Genomic DNA, 22069 nt, shown 5'->3' on the forward strand with positions numbered 1-22069 from the left:
GCCGTGTTGAAATTAATCGAGTCTCAGACACTGTCTGGGTAGGATCCTTCCTGTACTGACGAGAGGTAATACCTCGAAACCGCGGTCTACAGTTGAGCCACTTGAATAATTTCAGCATGGTCCTGCTGCTGGATGAACGAGAAACATCTGCGAGATTGGCCTCTTTGACGAATCTTGCATAAATGTATGTTGAATATAATTCAATATCCAGAGTAGTATTAGCCAGAGAAGTAGTTGTTTTCCGACAGACGTTTACCAGATCCTACTGTGTAGGTAGTTGGGAGAGATTAATATTTCGAAATTAATTTGGAAATATTTATTTCCTTATATGTATGTATTTCTCTTCGATAGTTTTCACTTTTGATTTCTGTAAAACAATACGTTGATTTTGATCGATTTTTGCAACTAGTTCTCCACTTGGAACAATTATTTTCGGTGTAATTTGTACTTTTGCCAACCACAAATTATAAAATATGAAATTAATAAATAATAATTTTTATAAAATATATAATTACGTAATTTAGTTCCATAACAGTTGGGTTGAAATCTTCCTCCATTCACACAAAAATCCACATGGCCTACTTGATTGACTTCTCCTAAGAAGCCTGCATTTGTGTGTATTATCTGAACCTGGTGGGCATCATCCTTTGTGAGTTTGAAGTTCTTATTTGAGTAGCGATCTATAAGCGGTCTGGCAGGGTCTAATCCTAAAACAAAGCTTGTTACTCCCGAGTATGCGAAATTGAATGTTTACTTTATGCTTTTTGAAGAATTTGAGAATTTCATAGGTGTAATGTTGAGGTAAATTGTAATAGAAGGTATCTGGAAGACTGAGAAGGGAGAAGACAACAATGGAACTCTTGTGTTTAATGTTAGACAGTTTCCGCAGTTTTATGTCTGGGAAATCCTTTAGATCCCCTGTTACGTAAACTAAATATTTGGGAAATAAATTGTAAGTGATATCAACGAAGCGGTAGCTTTCAATGAACTTATGAAAAACTTATGAAAAATCCTCAGTGCCCACGTTTCAAGGAGGCAATCATCACTTTCCCCAAAACCAAGTAAATATATAGGAAAGAAAACATAGCTACCTATAGTCGAAGTAAACGATATCGTGCACATTTAAAGTTAGCGGCTCTCTCAAAGGCAAAAAAAAACAATACATAGAAATGAATCGGCTGTGAACTAGTTCGCGTGGACTGTAGAATTGGCTCGTATTGGATAATTTTTACTAACCGAGTTTTATGATTGGCTGAAGAGTCATAAAATTAAATTTGAAGTCATGCCACGGTTACGAATAGAAATCGGGGAATGCGGGGATGGTTATCGCCTTGGTGTTCAGTTCAGGAACTGATCGCGATTTGAGTGTTGATATTCGATATTGGTGCAGTTATAATCACTTAAAATTTTTGTTATCTGTTTAAAATGTGGCGTCCTTGGACAAGTACTAATAGTGATAACGAGTGTGATAACAACGCAAACTTTTTCCAGTCTAGTTATTCCAATAGCGATGGTGAACAATGCGAAAAAGAGATACCAGTGAATAATATTCGGATGCATTTGAATATTGACACATAGAGAGTATGTTTCAATGTATATAAGAATCAACATCTCAAGTTTTGTTTCGAAGGTAACTACCTATTACAAGCACCATCAGATTTGACTGAATTTTTTTTGCTCAACTGTACGTTAAATAGTCGAAAACAAACCTTATGAACGGAAGACGCGATGTGATTACCAAAACCTTTAGATATTCATCTAATAAATCATTGAAAAAAACAACATACGACTGCTACAAAAGCAATGAGATCATCTGATCAACTGAAATCATAAGGAAGAAATTGAATACTCCCGGCCATAACGTGAGCTGCTGTGACAAAACTCTTCAGAATTGGATATAGAAACTAGAATTTAGATTCGAAATAATAAACAAACGTCAAGCAGTTATAGAAATCAAAAGAATCCTGGAATTGCGTACCAAATATTTAGAACAAATAACTAAATATAGAAAAGAAAAATGGCAAGTTTTCTATTTGGGCGAAACTTGGCATGATACTACCGACACAGTTACTTAAGGGTGGACTTATGGTTCGATAATGTGTACGCCCAACATGCCTGCAAACATAGGATCGCGAATAATCATTGTGCATTGCGATGGAAGTAAAGGATGGGTTCCTATTTCTTTGAAATTATGTGGAAAAAACTTGAGATCCGCGATGTTGACTATCATAAGAACATGGTACCTACTAATATTTGCGCTAAAGCGACCGATTGGTTTCCCATTTTTTTTTCTTATAAATATTTTTTAGTGCGACGCATTGCTTTATGCAAAACCTCGTTTACCGTATCGCAACATCATTATTTTGTATGTGCATGCCACGGCTTACCGATTGTCCTCAACACATAGGGCCCCCTTCATAGCAGGCCCGAAGACTACCATTAAAAGCTGAACCACCACTGGACTTAACATTAGCTGTTACATAATTCGTTAACTCTTAGTAATCACGAATTCAATCGAAATTTATCTTGATAGTGGTTTTTTTAAACATAGTTTCCAATAGGTACTCTATACAACTTTCATTTGAAACATTTTCATGTGAAACATCTATTGCCGCACGTAAAACCGATTGCTGACGGGTCGCCATGCGCAAGCGACTGAGCGATTCTCTTCCCACTGGTTCCGCTTTACGCTTTCTCTCTCGCCACACTGAGCTCGGATAACTATAGTGCATACTGTTGTATTTTATAATTGAAGTGTGCATTAAGCCCGCTTTTATTTGGTCTGTCTCAAGGGTCAGTAAATATAAAATCTACTCTCTTGGTATTTTCAAAATAATTATTAAATAATTTTAATTTCATTTTTATAAAAAATAATGTAAACACTTGCTTGAAGACTGACCTAAATTGTATTTCAAAATCAGTTTAAAGCGAGTAGCTCACGAATGTTTTTCTTATTTGTTATTAACAGGAACATAAAAAAAAATTAATTAATTTTCCAATGATGGTGGAATTCATATTGAAACATTTATTATTGATATTTATAATTTAATATCTAATATTACAAACACTAGTTGAGATTCTTGAGTTTACTAGTATATTGACGCCACATTAAGACTTTTCACCTGTAGTCAGTGGGCATACTTGAAGACTGTCTATAAATCAAATCATCTAAAGGAACAATTCGTTCAGGCCAGTCCCAACTCCATCTACTGTAGGTTAATGGACTGATACCTATCAGAAAACAACTATTTCCCTGGTTAATACCACGAAGGGCGTTGGATTATATCAGACAAGTGTCAGTGCAGGATTCAGAAGTTATTCCTGGATATGCTGTTGGCTTTACAACTGCCGCAATGGAATTTCAATTATTGGAACATATCATCGACTTTATGTTCAGAGGCGGCCTTAGGGGGTGGCGAACGGGGCAATCGCCCGGGGCCTCGCGCAGCAACCCAAGTAAATTTAAAAAAATACAGAATAAAATAAAGTTAGTTAACTAATTCATTCATTCAAAACATAATTCTAAAATTCATTATGTAGTAATATAAACTGATATTTATATGAGTTTTACAATATAAATATTTCCCAGAACTTATCTTACCTAGGCCCTTAAATTACCAATTTCAATATCTGCCATAGTTTATCTGAAACAGTTTGGTAGGAAACAAAGTTTGTTGTTATAATATCCTCCTGTTAGTTAGTTCAATTAATCGAGTTCCTTAGATTATATATTTTGTTACAACTTGTTAATTATTCAAAAATACATTTATAGTTAGAAACGAGTGTTTTACGAAATGAGTTCGCGTGATCGTGATGTCGTTAGAAAATTTGATTCAGGTAGTTCAAAAAGGAAACCAGCTATGAAAAGAAAGCAGGTACAAGAAAATCTACGTGGATCTTTATATAAATATATAAAAAGTGATGATCAAGAAACAGAAACCTCTACAAAACATTTATTAACTGAAAGTGACTCTGATTCTAATCCTCATCCAGCTGAAAGCATTCCTTCCACATCAACATGGGTGCCGCCGCCGTCATCAAGTAAAAACAGCGAGGATGATGATGAATTAACTACATCATTGTCTCTTAGGTCAGCAGTGCCGCCGTCAACGCTATCTAGTCAAGAACCTGAATCTGAGCCCGAGTCTATGTCTACAGTCATGACTGCTGGAATGGAAGATCTGAATCATCAAAATGACCCCGGTTTGTGGCCCATAACAATTACTGATGTAGACCGAACTGAGATTACAATAAAAGGACCAACCCGGGTTAAAGTTGGTTTATTTTCCGTAAATGATAATGGACGGCGATTCTGCGAATATCATTATATTAAGATATTAGTTAACGGTGAAAAGCTTGACAAGCGTTGGATGATTTATTCACAAATAAAGGATGCCGTTTACTGCTTTCCGTGTAGAATATTCGAGATAGAAAATACAAAGATTGGATCAAGTGAAGGAGTATGTGATTGGAAACACTTGGGTGATTACCTAAAGTCTCACGAATCTACTCGACAGCACAAGGATTGTATGTTGAAATGAATTAATTTAGAGAATGGTTTAAAAAGGTGTTCCACTATTGACTCCTTGCATCAGTCAAAAATTGAACAAGAAAGGCAACGTTGGAGAGATATTTTAGAACGATTACTCGCAATCGTAAATTTTTTAGCATCTCACAATTTGGCCTTCAGGGGTCGTAGAGAAAAGTTAACATCTGACTCAGATTCGAGTGAGACAAGCGGCAACTTTATAGATTTGGTAAAGTTAATATCACGATTTGATCCAGTGCTGAGACTTCACCTGAAACAAATATAGGATAAGACGATTCAATGATCACTATCTTGGAAAAAATATTCAAAATGAGCTCATACAATTAATGGCAAGTCACGTGAAGACTCAAATTGTTAAAAAAAAATAATAAATAATAAATATTACTCTATTATTCTTGATTGTACTCGTGTTGAGCAACTTTCAATTATTATAAATTTTTTATTAGAAATACAGCTGAAATTGAAGAACATTTTATTGGTTTCTTAGCCGTCGAAAAAACTACAGCTGAGAGTTTGACTAATTATATAATCACAGAATTAGAACAGTTAGGTATATCATTGAAAAACGGCAGAGGCCAAGGATATGATAATGGTGCCAATATGCGTGGTGAGAAAAGTGGGGTCCAAAAACGTATTCTTGAAATCAACCCACTTGCTTATTTTTTACCTTGTGGGAGTCATAGCTGGAATCTCATCTTAAGAGATGCAGCATCGTCTTGTGTCCAAGCAAAATTTTTTTTTGGTTTGCTACAAAGGTTGTACACTTCGGCTCAAGTCAGAGGTGGGCTATTTTAAATGCTCATATGAAATCGTTATCGCTAAAACCAATTTCTGAAACTAGATGGAATTGCAGGGTAGCATCGGTGAAGGCCGTTAAATACCAACTAAGTGATATTTGTGATGCTTTAAAGGAATTATCAGAAAATACAACAGATTGCCAGTTGGTCAGTGAATGCCATTCTACAGGAAAGGAAATAACTACCTACGAATTTGTAGTTTCACTTGTCATATGGTATGACATTCTTACAAAGACAAATGTTATAAGTAAAATGTGGCAAAGTGAAAACATGCACTTAGATGTGGCTATACAACACATAGACGCATTCACAAATTGGGTCGATAATTATCGAAAAAATGGTTTTCAGTTATCTCTTGTATCAGCGAGATAAATAGCCGAAGAAAATTATATTGACAGACTGTTCACAGAAGTCAGAAGACGACGTAAAAAAAGCATTTTGATTATGAAGAAGAAGATGAAGGTCACGAATTGAATGCGGAAGATAATTTCAAAATGAACTATTTTTATGTAATTGTCGACAATGTGCGTGCAAGCTGTCATCCTAGGTTTGAGGCACTTAAACATCATGAGAGCATATTTGGTTTCATGTATAATATAAAAAGATTAGAGGAAATTAGTGATAGTGGACTTTCGAAAAAATGCAACGACTTGCAAATATCTATGACAGTAGGGGAATCATGTGATATTGATGGAGATGAATTGTACGAAGAACTAAGTATGTTTATTCACGTATATGAAGAAAACGACGACATTATCTCTGTGCTGAAATACATAATAGAAAAAAGTTAACCGAAGTTTACCCGACTATCGAGATAGTCCTGAGAATTATTGCCACCACACCTGTAACAGTTGCGTCTGCTGAGTGGAGTTTTTTGAGGCTTAAAATTATCAAAACATATTTGAGGAATTCGATGACACACGAACGGCTTTCAGCCCTTGCTATTCTTTCAATCGAAAATGACGTAGCTCATTCGTTAGATTATTGTGCTTTAATTAAAGATTTAAGTCTTAGGAAAAGACGCAAACATCAATTTTAATTTCTGTATTTATTAATTTGGAAATATTTCAAAATAAAATATTTTAAAACTCAAATTTTATTTATTTGTATATCTATAGCATTTATCGTCATTTCGTTAGACATGACAAATACCTAAACCAAACAACCAGACGGTCTGGTTCAAATCTACTTTCGCATCACATACTTTTCACGAGAGGCAAAGGGCCTCACAAAGACCTGCCGCCCGGGGCCTCGCAATGGGTAAGTCCGCCGCTGTTTGTGTTGATGATATACACTACATTACACTGATGAGTGGCCAAACAGCCCGAAACCGGTCTGCATGTAAGTTCCAATAGTTGAAAATCTATTACGGCAGTTGTATCGTCAACAGTATATGCAGGAATAACTTCAGTGAAGAATCCTGCACTGACACGTGTCGGATATGATCCAACGCTCTTCGTTGTATTAGTCAGGGAAGTAGTTGTTTTCCGATGGGTGTCAATCCATTAACCTACAGTGTAGATAGTTGATATTGGCCTGAACAAATTGTCCCTTAGATGATTTGCCACATTAAATTTTTTTCACGTATTTTTCAATTATATATTTTTTATACCAGTACCCAATGATCATCACAGGGGTCATAAAATATTATTATTGATGTTTCACATCTGCCAGGCGTCGCGTGACGGCTCACAATTTTTTTTCTAACTCAAATACGGAAGCAGCTATCGTTAACCAAGCATCGTTTATTCACCTTGCATTAATACCCTATGAACAAAATGTCGCATTTTCGTTAACTTATTATAAACTTCGAAATGAAGAAGAAAGTAAGACTGTACAATGCAGAAATTGGGAACAGAAATTGAGAAGCTGATTTTGCAATTGTAAATAAAAATCTAATAGTATTATTTTCGATTCAGTTCATAGTTTGGTATACTGCTTGTATACGACTCTTGAACTTGAACACGCACCGTAATTTGTAACTTTCAGAAATCACTGAGGTTTTATTTTGAAGTATAATTAAAATTAAAAGCGTGAGCGTGAAAGTTTTAACACGTGCAATACACACCATATAAGTCCTTTCTTTCATGGAGAAGTTATTCAATATTTTTCAATTCTGTTTGCAGGAATCGATTAATACTTGAGCAAAAACTCTTTAAAATTGAGTGAAATAAAAAAAGGTTTATTTTTTGTGTCTTAAATTCATCAATTTTGTCCTGTAATTTACCGACCTATAATCGATTTTGTGGAATCCCATTGACTCTTTGCACTAAACATTCATCTCACCTATCACAGAGCATTTGCATTTTTGAAATATTAGGTAATTTTTGCAGGAATTGTCTTGAAAACTTCAACAAAATTCTCGGTTTTGAAAGTGCGGCTCACTCTTAAATAACAAGGAAAATGAATATGAACCATGGATATAAGAATGCATGTATTTCATTGAAAATATCACTATAAAGTTTACTTGAATACGTTATAGATTTTCATCAAGTATCGGCTAGTTCCATTGGGGTGTACGGTATGGGCCTCCAATAAAGGAGATGTAATGCAACACCAACAATTTTTCTCGCGTTTTCTATGACATATCCCGTATCAGGTTCAAATGACTCACCCACTATTTTGTGTTGCTTTACATCCAGATGATTACTGACCATGCCGCATATATGGGCTCCGAGTGAATGCCCCACACAGGTAGTTTCAGTGGCGTCTCCCCCATTATCCATTATGAAGGCATATAGTTTTGCAGTGCACTGCCCAACGAGTCGGGTGTTTGAAAGTGCGGACAAGTAGCATGGAAATCTAGTTAAAGGTTCCCAATCAACGGTGAAGATGTTGTAATCGTTTCTTGAAAGATACGCTGAAAAATATTGGGAGTCTAAGTTACACATTTTGAATCTACTTTGAAAGGTATTTGTTCTGGAAGAGTGTTTCTTGATGTTTTTTTGGAATGTTAACCGTCCACAATCTCCACGAAACTATCGTTACGAACCTGAGGTCGTAATATAACATAGCAGAAGTTATAAAATATTCGAGTGTTTTTTTAAATTTTTCTGGGTTTTCGAACCTCCCACAATCTAAAAAATTAACAAAGCTCAAGTTGATAGACAATCTGTTAAAGTGAAATAAACCGGTTATTTCACCCCTAAAAGTTACTGCATATTATTCCGAAGAGTCTGATCAATAAATAACTGAACTCTGTCCATCCAACAAACAGAGAAACTCAAACAACGATAGATGCGTGATTAAAGCATGATCACTATTGTCTATTGGGTAAAATAAACAAGCCTCCTTAGACTGACCAATCAGATTTAACTGCAATTGGCTGACGGAATTCATTGTTTTAGGTATATCCCTACAGTGTCGGAGTGGTCAGTTACATTTTAATGCCTGTGATGTGTAAGTATACGATTTTTAAAAGTTTTTTTTTAATTGTCAAGTATACTGACACGGCTGAAGAAACTGCGAATTTGTGTCCCTACACTCCACCTAAAAAAACCCAAAAAATCTCTTAATATTAATGAAAAAATGTAATTATGAACATTTACAAAAATCAAATTGAAGCAAATCCTTTATTGAGAAAAATAGGAAATATTGCTGGAGTGTCTCCTTCAAGTGTCTATAGATCTATGAGACAATTTAAACAAAACAATTCTTTTTCGGCTCCAAAACCATATCCCTCACGAAAAAAAAAATTATTGATAAGGTAGACGATTTTAATATAAATGCTATTAGCAAGAAAATACATAATTTTTTTTCGAAACGAAATGCCAACAATATATTTAGTTTTGAAAGTTGTAAACGATGATCCCGATCTAACAAATTTCGAAAAGTCGACAATCCACAAATTATTAAAAAAGTTAAGTCGCCTGCGACTCCATTCGCGTGGACTTCTGTTCTTATGATGTACACACATCGGAAAAGTCTAGGGATATTTTTTAAAATGGCAATAATTTTTTTTAGATCGCTTTAGGGAAAAAAAGTTGACGGGTGATTATTAAACGAATGTAACTTACAGCAAAATTTATTAAATGGTCAAAAATACTGAGTGCGCATATAAGCAAAACTAAAAAAAAAAAATATGGCTCTTTTTTGGCACCCCGAAAAAAAATCATAATACAAAAAAATTAGAATCAGTACAAAGTATGGCCTCCATGCTGGTTTATTACGGCCCTACATCTATCGTGCATCGACAAAATGAGATTGTCAATGTCTTGTTGAGGTACATTTGCCCATTCAGCGATTAAAAGCTCTCTCAACTGAAACTTTGTGTGAATGTTTCCCATATGCGGAGTAATTCTTCGTTGAAGCATGTCCCAGACATGCACGATGGGATTCAGGTCCGGTGATTGTGCCGGCCATGGCAATACATCAACTCCTTCGTTGGTGAGCCAGTCAGTCACTAGACGCGCGACATGTAGACGAGCATTATCGTGCATTAGGTGGAAGTTTTCACCAACAGCACCAGCAAACGGACGGACGATAGGTAGAAGAATGGTGTCGAGGTACTGTCGAGCTGTAAGGGAGCGATTTGGAAAAACGAGATTGGTTCTGCCGCCGATCATGATTCCGCCCCATAGCATTACTGTACCACCTCTGTATGTGTGGACTTCCTGGACGTGTCTCAAACGTTCATTATTTCCAGGTCGTCTCCACAGTCTTACTCGACGAGAATCTGGATGAAATCCAAATCTGGATCCGTCTGTAAACAAAACTGTGGCCCAATCATTTGCATCCCAGTTTTGATGTTCTTGACACCACTCTAATCTTCTACCGCGATTGCCTCTCGACAAAGGTGGACATCTAAGTGGCCTTCGGTTGTGGAGATCTGCTTCATGCAGTCGATTTCTGACAGTATCACTACCGATGGTTACCTGGTGCGTCTGCTGCAACACGTTAACCAACTCAGGTGCTGTGATTGTCGGTTGTCTTCTTGCGGTTAAGACCAAAAATCGGTCTTGAACTGCAGTTGTAGCGCGTCCTCGCCCTGGATGTTGTTCGGCTAGACTGCCAGTTTCACGGAAACGCCGCCACAATCGACTGATAACACTTTGGGAGACCCCCAAACGAAGAGCTACATCATTTTGTCGCATGCCACCTTGAAGAAGCCCTACAGCTCTATTCATCTCAGCCAACGGTAAGTGATGGCGTTCCATGTTAAAGCACAATATTTCCAGTTTAATTGCTGAGCAAGAACTGCATAGAATATACAAACTCGACACTTTCAGATTATTCATTTTAGCCGAAAACCTACAGTTTGTAAAAAACTTGATAAAAGATTAGTTACCGTTTTTGCAGGCTTTGTTCAACCCATAGAAATCTACAGGGTGGTCGAGTGTACCAATTTAATCGAAATTAAACGACCTCATGCATTTATTTTTATGATATTCAGTATGTTATAAAAATATCCCTAGACTTTTCCGATGTGTGTATTTGCTTATCTTTGATGGATAAGAAACTCGACTTACAAACTGAATATCGTTAACCAAAGTTTAGCCAAATCAACAGTGTTTTAATTGTATTTTATATTTGTATTTTAATTCAATTCGCAATGTTTTGTATGTTAGTAGGTACGGGTCAAATCTTGTAACTGAAATTTGAATTAGTTATCCTCGACTGATTGAGCTGCATACACGTTTAGTTTGGATGGCGATATATGACTATGTAACGCAATTCTGCATCCAATATGGCGGACCGACCAAGATGACAGGCGTAATGGGTATCAAAAAGAAAGGTTTGCTGAAAAGAATATGGAAAATAAAGGCGTAACTCTAAATCCAATATGGCGAACTCCCAAAGATGTTGAACTATGTTTATTCATGCATCCTACTCACATATCAAAAGAAGAGGTTCAATGGAAAACAGTTCATAATGGCGCAAAACAAGATGGCCACCAAACCAATTTTAAAGGGTTATAACTAGGCAAGGGCTAGGGATAGTTTAGTAGTGCTCAAACAAATGTTGTGTGAACCTACAATGCACCAATGATGCATCAAATGGAATGAACACACCGAGAAATATGTCTGGAGATTGATAATAAAAAGAAGATACATTTTTGAGTACAAGCTTTCAAATAAAAAAGATAGATGAACTTCAAGTTGAATCAAACTCAGCATTTATTACATCACACAATTTATATGTTATTGAAGTTTGTCGCGAGGTTCACTTGTGCGGATAAATAGGAATAGGTACGATATATAACTTGATCTGGTTATAAGAAATTCAAAGTAGAAAATATTTTTATAAAATAGGGAAATCTCACGATTAATTGTGTAATTGTGATCGGTGTCATTTGATTTGAAGTACATTTTGTTTTTTAAAACTGTTAAATAAAAGGTTGCAGTTTAAATTTTTTTCACTAGATATTAATTAATTTTCAAACAGATTTTTGACCAGATTGACATAACTTTTTTATTTATAATTTATATCATATGGAATAAACACACTCTAAATGCCAAGTGAAGCTTGCAATATAATGAAAACCGCTACCAAATTGGTTATTCCGTTATTGAGTTCAGTTTACCCTTCATGTATATATATCGATTTTGAACATCGTACCACAGGTATGGTCAAAAAGTAACCAATTACTGGTACTCACCGGAAGTTTTGATTATCAGTTATCAAAAATACTATGAGATAGTTGTAACTTCCAGAACACATCAACATGAAAAATGACCATAATCTAAATGCCACCACTTTTTCAGGAATTTAACAGAGGCAGTTAGTTTTAGACTGCACAACCAGGATTCTGGTTATACTTTCGGCCCGTACCCTAACACAAGAAATAAAATAAATCAAGAAAGTTCTTTTTATTTGGATATGATTATTAAATTCGATCAACCAGATATTTTACTGATTTGGGCAGCTTTCTGGTAGTAACAACACCACAGACCAAATGTTCCCATATTTGGAATTCCTCAGAGGTTTATACATCCTGAGTTTATCTCTGATAACTTGATATTACGGTTGCGTAAAGCGTATTTATGATGATTCGGATAATTTAGTGTGCTCATACCTGTACCTGGATTAGGTAAATTGTCAATAATTTTCGTCGACCTTTTCTACCTGGGGTCATGCTGTTTGCTATTCTTAAACTCATTAGAATGGAATTCCATATGCGGTTGAGGTTCACAGCTTCTTCTTTTCTGAGCTTAGGAATATAATAAACAGGAAAATGATACTGAAGGAGTATGATGCCTTGGCATCCGGAGTAATCCAGGAAGAGGATTTGATGACCCTGGTGGAGTCTAACCCATCACAAACGGCGCGAGAGATACCGGAAGAACTAGACGTCAGGTCACATGCGGTTTCTGATGGTTTGAAACGTATTGGAAAGGTCAAAAACGATCAACCGAAATTGTCACATTTCGAGATCTGTTCTTCTTTGCTTTTGTTCAAAAAATCTAATTCAGCGTGAGTACTATTTTTTTTATAGTTATAATGATTCATAATGGCTTTTTCAGACAAACGAATAATATAAAACTTAATATTATTGGATAGCATTTCTTACGATTCATTCGAAAATAATACGAGTCAACCCAATTTATGCAGAAAAGGTAGCGAATCAAAAGTTATCATCAGGAGCTGTTCTAAATTAATAATTGTTTTCAAATTCATTATTAGTTGTCTCACCTCCTCTTATTATAGTGATGGGTGATTTACTTTCAGTTCCATTGAATCCATGAATTATTATTACATTTTTCCTCTTTGGATTATATCCTGAATACTCTAACGAATGCACATTTCTTATATCTATTCTCAGTCTTGTGGTTCCAGTTTCTCTGAAAAAAAAACGATAATATTATTAAAAATGAATGGTATTATAAAAAATTACGAATTTCGAATGGAGATCAAATATAAATCGGAGTATATAAAAGATATCGAATTCTCGAGAAATCCAAAGTTACATACCTTGAAGAGGTTTTGACTCTTATAAAATTACCTCTTAACTCGAACAAATCTCAAAAAGTTATATTTATGGAAACTGAAAAAAACATTCAATACAAGAGCATTGAGCTGAAGTGGAAGAATAGATCAATTCAGAACGCGGATCAGTTTAGGAAAGCAAAGAGCGACAGTGAACAAGTAAAACAAATACATAATTTATATTTAGTGTTATTGAAGATGTGTTATTTGAATACTAAAATTATGTCATTAAATCTTAATTGGTTTACCATATGTTTTTTACAAACATACGAATATATGAAACATTGGTATTAGTGGTGGAACAAGTGATAGTTTTGTGGAGAAACGATTGAAAAGTAATGATCCATTTATAGAAATAACCGCATAAGTGGATAGTGAAAAATTTGAGGTGAGGAATGAAGTTCGAGTTGGAATCAATAAAGTTAAAGCGGTCGAGTTCAAGATTAGTTGGTTAATAAGAAACAAAAACAGTATTGAGAAAATGCACTTGGGAATGCACATGGTAAAACCTTCCTAAATGAAAAATGTCTGAAAAACAAACTTTCCACTCGATTTAGAGACACAAAATAAGGCTGTATAATGGAGACTTCAGCTACAGGCAAGACAAGAAGGGAACAGAGGCAGCTTGTCATGTATTATGCAAATGTTAGGCACTGGGTTATATGAAGCATGCAATTCATGGATGACCGCTATTATGTACAAACACAGGGAATAAGATTGCTTGAATCATTGATATTGCTGTAGATCATGTCCGAAAGAAAGTAACGCCGGCCGCCACTGGTAACCATAAACCAAACGTGACGTAGCTAAGAGCACAGGACTGCCCAATATTCCCTGCCGCTCGAGAAGCAGCAAGAACTTTGGCGAAAATTCTACGATTTCGATTACGATATTTAAACGTTAGTGGCGGGTATATCGAGATAGTAAAGTACACAGTCAATCAAGTAGATGTTACAGTACGGTACGCGAAGTGATCTATTAAGGCAATAGACATTCAAATAATAGTTGAAGTTTTCAGTTAAATTGTTTGTTGTAATAAAGATAAGTTTGATTATTCAGTCTAATCAATTATTGATCAACCCACGGGTAAAAACGTAACAATACTCGTATCATTGAAAGATGGAAGAAAAACCACAATAAACCTACGAGGCTGCAGTGTTTTCTGCAGGTTTAAAAAAACTGACAAGTCAGAAGGCTGATTAATGTGGACAATCCTCAAGCCTCAAAATAATTTGTTGACAGGCCTCCTTCAACAGGTTGAAGGAAACCCAGATGCAGTTCTGAAGCTAGGCCGACACTCAATGGTATATACTACTTTCAGTTTGCGATAACTGCTCCTGAAAAAAAATGCAGTCGAGAAAAGTAACCGTGTCAGAAGAAGCAACGTTGAAGTTCAACTGTCGTACAAACAATTTTTTAGAAGAAGGGATCCATCATTTGCAGCAAAGCAAAGTTACACCAAAGCAGATCAGTCTGTTGAGGAAAAATAACATCTGGGAGAAGGCATAGATCGCCAGTATCTGAGAAAGGATGCAGTTGGTCAACATCAGATCGCCGACCGCGGAAAGAAGACGTGAGCCTGTAAGAGAAAAGACACTTAACTAGCAAGTTGAAAGGAAGCTTAATCTTAAGTAGTTCGAAGATGACTCAACATCGGAATTCGATCTTATTGGCGACGAGTCTTCAAGTATGGGCAGTTGCCAGAGCTCAATGAGTTCAGTGAGCATTCCTTCACAATGGTCTTTTGCGTTTCAAGTAGGAATGTCTGAACAACGCAACGGACGTGCACTATCTGCTCATGCCAAGAGAACACCTCGAAAATGCTGGACCAACTCAATAGAAGTCGAGCAGAAGGACACTTCGCTATCATTAGGCCCCCGTCACAAGTTTGCTAGAGATACTATTGCTAAAACATGAACAGTGGTGCAAACTATGAGACCATTACACTTCAAAGAAAGAGTCTCATCCGTTGGGGAGACCAGGGAACGGTAAGAGTTACTGAGAAAACGCCTGCAGATTACTAGCTGCCGAGTGGAGCTAACGAGTGGATACTATGAGTTTTACTAATCCCAAAGAAACAAACGGCTCTGCCCCAAACTATAGAAGAGACAGAAATGCGCCTGCTTGGTGATCAACTATTTAATCTGGCACAACGAGCCAACTTCACGGAGTGAACCATTGACCGTTGACATTGAAAGACTACTACCATTAGTAGTGATTCTCCCAGATGGTTTTTACAGAATCAAGCAGACTTGTTACTCGGGATTGAATAGTTTGAATGGGAGTTCAATGTGATGTCCATGGCGAAGGTAACAAGGGGGAGAACGAACAACTATCAGTGGCACAAGTGCGACAACGTGACATACGAGGTCATCGAACTGCAGAGGAAGATAAGAAGCGCGCAACGACAGTAATACCGCTGGCTTACACCTGCCAATATAAAAGAGATGTCTCCTAGTGACCTATTCACCTTCCTGGAAAGGACAGAATGGACGATGACCTAGGAGGAAAACTCCTCGGGACGATGTACTATAGGTCACATGCTAAGTGCTGTGAGTCTACACTCACCCTCCTTACTCTACATATACCAGATACCCTGCAAGTGCGGTAAGTCCCATATAAGTGAAACCAAGGGGACGTCGAAAGTCTGAATTGGCGAACTTGAGAAATACCTAGAGAGGAGAAACCTGAAAATTCGAAATAGCGGGGAAAGCAGAGTGAGCCCACTTGGGTGTTTTCCTTTCCCCCTTGAAGTGAAAGTGAAGTGAAACTATCAGTTATCACCCTAGAATGATTGAGGATATCGACTATCTGAACGTCATGAACTAGTTTGGTTTGAAATCTTTTTGTTTCAATTTTCAGTATTAGAAAATGTTTAGTTATTAGTTTTTATTATTATTATTTGACATTTTTCATATTTCAACCCATATTTTGATTTGGAGTTTTTTATATATATTATCAAGTTCCCGTTTTTGTATTGAATGTTGAACAAAACATTTTCAGTGCCATTCATTTCTGAATTGTTCATAAACAAATAAACTGTGTGAATATCAAAAAAATTTATTAATTTGTTGTCTTCAAAATGAATAATTTTCAGAAAAACAATTTTCTTGTTTTTTTATATTTAAAATGTTTAAAGAATTAGAATGATTGTGGATACCGACAATCTAAACGTCTTGAACTAGTTTGAATTGAACATTTGTTTTTCAATTCTCAGTATTTGAAAATGTTTTGTTATTGGTCTTTATTATTTGACATTTTTCATATTTTAACTCATATTTTGATTTAGTATCATTTGTAAGTTTCGATATGGATGTTCATTATGTATCAATATTCATCAGTCATCATTCATCAATTCATTTCAGTTTTCGGTTCACAATAATTTGTTTTTTTTGCGAATTGGCGTCTTCTTCACCGATTATTCATCATATTTTTTGATATTATTCAGCTCTATCCAACTAACTTATCCTAATATTTCGGTCCTAGTATATAATTTTCTTTTGTTTTTCTTGTAGATTTCAAATCTGTGAACACTTTTTGGTCGGTTAATATCTTAACTGCAGGTCACTGTTATTGAGAAACGACATTATCCTCAGAATATCCAGAGAATAGATTGAATTATATTTACTGATTGATTCGGCCGTTACTTGATGAAGATCCATACCTAGTAATTTCAAAAACTACACCTCACGATTTGGTCTCCACAAACTTTGTTTGAAAAATATAATCACATGTTTCGCTAGCACAGTGGTTTTCATACACTTGAGAAAGCTATTGTGCTAGCGAAACATGTTGTGATTATATTTTTCAAATAAAGTTTGTGGAGATCAAATCGTGAGGTGTAGTTTCTGAAAAAGAATTTTATTCGGGTATCTGGCTTTAGAATTTTGATCTCTGAAATTTATTGAGGACGCCAGTTTGAAAGTGTCAAGTAAGCATCCAGTTTTGAGTACTCATTACTGTATTCATTTTCAAAATATTAGCTTTCCTAAAATGATATAGGTCTGGTGGCTCTGTGAAGAGTGGAGGATGAGTTCCAGCGGGATCATTTGTTGAGAAAAAATTGACAAATACACTTCCTCTTTGGATGGATATCGGGAAAATGTCCATTGGATGATCGAGGCTCACACTCGTGATCACTCAAACGTTGCTCTCTATTGATCGACAAAGGTTTGAAACGTTTTAGAATTTTCAATATATGATGGAATTGGCCGATACTTGATGAAAATCCATAACTAACGTATTCAAAAAACACTTTATTGTTGCGAGATTTTCACTAAACAGTTTTACAAAAACGCAACACGTGTTTACATGTAAAGACACGCCCGAAGAAGCCATTGCATGGCGAAACACGAGTTGCGTTTTTGTTTAACTGTTTAGTGTAAATCCCGCAATGAAGTGTTTTCTGAAATTTCAATATATCGAAAGAATACCTATTCAGATCAAGATCGTTAAAAGTTCGGAAAACAAGATTGGGCAGAAAAAGTTTTACAGACAGTTGACGATAACTTAGATTTAGGTAACGGCCAAAGAATAAGTTTTGAATCACTCTTAAAAAACAACAACTGCGCCAAGCCTACTATTCATACCTTATTCTCACCTTGTGTATAAATAAAATCGTATATCATTATCTGGACACTGATATGATTTTTTCAAAATACATCTCCAGTATCGTATGTCCCAAATATTCCATACTCCTCCTGAAGTTTCTGGAAAAAATTCACAAATTTAATAGTAGTGTTGAATTTTGAAAATGTACATTATTATAGAAAAAAATATAGCAGGCTGGAAATACTATATAGAGTATTACTGTACATACAAATGTACATACAAAATTGCAATAGTTATAAACAAATTGAGATGTGAAAAGGGGTATCTAGGTTTTTGCAACTATTTTAAAAAATATACGGAATTGATAAATAAAAAAAGGGCCCAAAAAGAAGAGGAAGCTTCCAAAAAAAGTCCCACCTCCCGAAACTCTATCTGTATTCTTTATAATTTTAATTTAACGTCAAAATAGGCCTCCGTGAGTAAATTTGGGGATGCGGCATCTAAAGCGAGTACGACACAATTTTTTTGTTTTTCATTTATTAAATATTAATTTTGAAATTTATAAAAATCAGAGTCTATTTTGAATACAAAAAATGTTTCGCTTCGTGGATCTCTTTTTATCAGTGTACTCAATTAGATCAATATTACTAGAGTTTTTTCCCAACAGCAAATTGTTATTTTAACACCTCGACACGTGTTTCGATCACCGAGTGATCAACTTCAAGAGGAAGATTAAAAACTAATCATACTTACAAAGCTATCCTCATTTATACCATACAGGTATACCATACATAGATACAGGTATCTACCTGTTCTAGGTATCTGCGTCTTGAGTGTCTTAAATTAATTTTACAATGTGTCCTTATGTAATGGTTAGGTGAATCTAACGATTGAAATATTATAAGCTTATAAAATTAATTTAACAATATTGTCTTAAATTGATTTTACAATGTATTCTTGTGTAGGTAATATATTATTATGTAATATATTATTACATACGAACAAATTGTAAAATTAATTTAAGACAAGTAGATAGGGCAATATTGTGAAATTAATTTTATATAGCTTATAATATTTCAATCATTAGATTCACCTGACTATTACATAAGGACACATTGTAAAATTAATTTAAGACACTTAAGTCGCAGGTACCTAGAACAGGTAGATACTTGTACCTATGTATGGTATACTTGTATGGCATTGGAATGCCATACAAGTAAAGCTATGAGGATAGCTTTGTAAGTATGATTAGTTTAATCTTCCTCTTGAAGATGATCACTTGGTAATCGAAACACGTGTTGAGGTGTTAAAATAACGATTTGGTGTTGGGAAAAAACTCTCGTAATATTCATTACTACATCAAACAGTGCATCACAAGTTAATTAGATCTGTCTGTTTAAATCTGTTCTGTCTATTTAAAATCTGTTTTTCCGTTAATCAGCTGTCGCCCCCATACGAACGACAACTGTCAGATCACTTTATAAAAGTTAGAAAAATGTTAATATGTTGTTTATTATTTTTTATAATAACAAAAATTGAATAATCGACGTATTGTTATAATTTTTTTTCATATATATTATCATGTTCCCGTTTTTGTATTGAATGAAGACATTCGGTAAGTTGAACAAAACATTTTCAGCACCATTTGTTCATGACTTGTTTATAAACGAATAGACTGTGTGAGTATTAACAAAGTTTTAGTTTTTTCGTCTTCAACATACAGGGTGTAACTGAATAAGTGTAAAACATTCAAAGAGGTGATTCCTCATCGAAAAAAAGATAGAATCTTTCATATAAAGAAACTTCATTGGATCATCCCTTGTTAAGATACAGCCCCTTAAAGGGGGTTCATAAAATTTGTATAACAATTTTTTTCACAAGCACTGAAAAAGTTACAATATTGAAATTACCCTGACGTTTTATACTACCAAAAAGACACTTAGCCAGTAATTTATTTGGTTTACCGCATGGTTGTAAGGGGTGGAACACGCAACCCCTAAAATTTATTTCCAATGTAACTTTTTGTCTTATTATTTGTTTACCATTTAAACATCTTTTTCCGATAGCCTGTTTTATTCTAAACAAAAAATGTCTCTTAGGTTTTTTGTCCAAAATAAACCAGTTCGCAGCAAAAAATTATTTTACGAACAACTACAGAGATACATCGTCATAAATGCGAACTGGATTTATTGTTATTTTGTAGTTAGTACCTGCATTAAACGATTAAAGGGTAATAAACGAAACTAATTTATTAATAACAAAACACACAACATGTAGAAATCATAGTAAATGTTCAATATGTCTACCTTCAGACATTACGCATGCGTCTAGACGTCGGCGCATTGAGCCAAGTATTCGCTCAAATATTCCTGGAGTCTCTCTGATTACCCTGCACGCATCGATGATGCGGTTTCTTAAGTCATCTACATCGAGAATAGGAGTACGATAAACCAAATGCTGTAAATGGTCCCAAATAGAGAAATCGAGAGGATTGAGATCCGGGGATCGAGCGGGCTAGTTCTGTGGTCCTCCTTGACCTATCCACTGATTTGCATATGTTTCAGTTAAATGCTGACGTGATACTCGACAAAAATTGGCGGGAGCTCCATCATGCACAAAAAACATATCTCTTCTGACGCCCAAAGGAACTTCCTCCAGCAGTACTGGATGCACATCTCTTAAAAATTGAACATATGCCTCACCATTTAATCGAGGAGGTAGAAAATGAGGCCCAATTAAATCATCCCCAATAACACCGAGCCTCACGTTAAGAGAAAACTGTTCTCGATGGTTAGTTTCGATAATAGCGTGAGGGTTTTCATCAGCCCATATGTGGTAATTATGAAAATTAATAATATTGTCCCGAAAAAAACTAGATTCGTCTGTGATTTTTATCGTCTTTAGAAAGTCACAATTTCTTCTAATCATTTCCAGCATCCAATTGCAGAATTCAAGACGGTTCGGAAAGTCTCGCGGTAACAGTGCCTGTACTCGTTGCAGATGGTAAGGGTATAAGAGTTGTTCCTTCAAAATTTGAAATACCGTCATATGATCAACATTTAGCTGGAAAGCAATCTTTTTAGTACTGGTAGTAGGTTGTTCTTCAATCAAATTAAGTACTGCTTCCTCAAGTTGTGGTGTTCGTACTTTTCGATGGCGACCACAATCCTGCGTTCTTTCGTCGAATGAACCATATTCTCGTAATCGTTGATGAAGTCGAGCAAATATTCTATGTGAAGGATGCTGCCGTTGAGGATACATTTCAGCATATCTTCTAGAAGCTTCTAACCCATTCCCGTGCGACAGACCGTAAACGTAATGCATATCAGCTATTTCCTCATTTGTGTATTCCATTTTAATAACAAGTGAATTATTAAAGTTACAAATTAAGAACAGAACAATTACTATTAATTCAATTTCAAAAATTCACAAACTGACAATTTTTTGCTGCGAACTGGTTTATTTTGGGCAAAAAACCCAAGAGACATTTTTTGTTTAGAATGAAACAGGCTATCGGAAAAAAATTTTTAAATGGTGACAAAAATTTACATTGGAAATACATTTTAGGGATTGCATTTTCCACCCCTTACGACCATGGGGTAAACCAAATAAATTTCTGGCTGTCTTTTTAGTAGTACAAAACGATAGGTCAATTTCAATATCGTAACTTTTTTAGTGCTTGTGAAAAAAATTGTTATGCAAATTTTATGTACCCGCTTTAAGGGGCTGTATCTTAACAAGGGATGCTCCAATGAAATTTCTTTATATGAAAGATCCTATCTTTTTCAGTAGCATCAATTACTCAGGCAAACTTACAGAAAATATTCAAAATTATTTCTCTAAATACAAAATATCAACAGCTTTCACAAGTATATAATAATAACTTAGGTTTAATGCAAAACCCAAACGGGATAGAATGAAAAAAACAGGTATAGGTATGTAGAATAGAGTGTGGCAAATACTCTGCAGTATATACAGGCCAAACCGGTAGAAATGTTGACACAAGACTGAGCGAACACGTCTTTTTGGACAAAAAATGTACAATTTGTTGGAGGCCAAACAAATCAATTGAAAACCAGAAATATATACCCATAAACGAGTAACTCGATTTATGTAGGTCTCCTCTCTTGAACTTATAAGTTTAAAAACCCCTAGAATTTTCAATGTGGAATTTTAAAGTTGGCATCCTGTCTTTCAAATACCTGTCCATGCAGCATACCTGAAAATTCTATATAACCGAGGTTTC

The 22069-nt window shown here is 35.3% G+C and overlaps 1 protein-coding gene across 1 annotated transcript in view; it reads right to left on the minus strand.

Moving 5' to 3' along the window:
- Positions 1-22069, minus strand: part of LOC111513533 (phospholipase A1) — a 39665-nt gene that overhangs the window by 15801 nt on the left and 1795 nt on the right. The window contains exons 2-5 of the mRNA XM_074172418.1: positions 17873-17981; positions 12979-13127; positions 7961-8206; positions 516-707 (exon numbers count right to left, since the gene is read on the minus strand). Of these exons, the coding sequence (XP_074028519.1) occupies positions 516-707; positions 7961-8206; positions 12979-13127; positions 17873-17981 (696 nt within the window). The remainder of the gene's footprint in view (positions 1-515; positions 708-7960; positions 8207-12978; positions 13128-17872; positions 17982-22069) is intronic.

This window comes from Leptinotarsa decemlineata, unplaced genomic scaffold, assembly GCF_025532065.1.
Source record: "Leptinotarsa decemlineata unplaced genomic scaffold, Ldec_3_MD MMD2_tig00000090_RagTag_RagTag, whole genome shotgun sequence".
In the NCBI taxonomy this organism is placed as follows: Eukaryota; Metazoa; Arthropoda; class Insecta; order Coleoptera; family Chrysomelidae; genus Leptinotarsa; species Leptinotarsa decemlineata.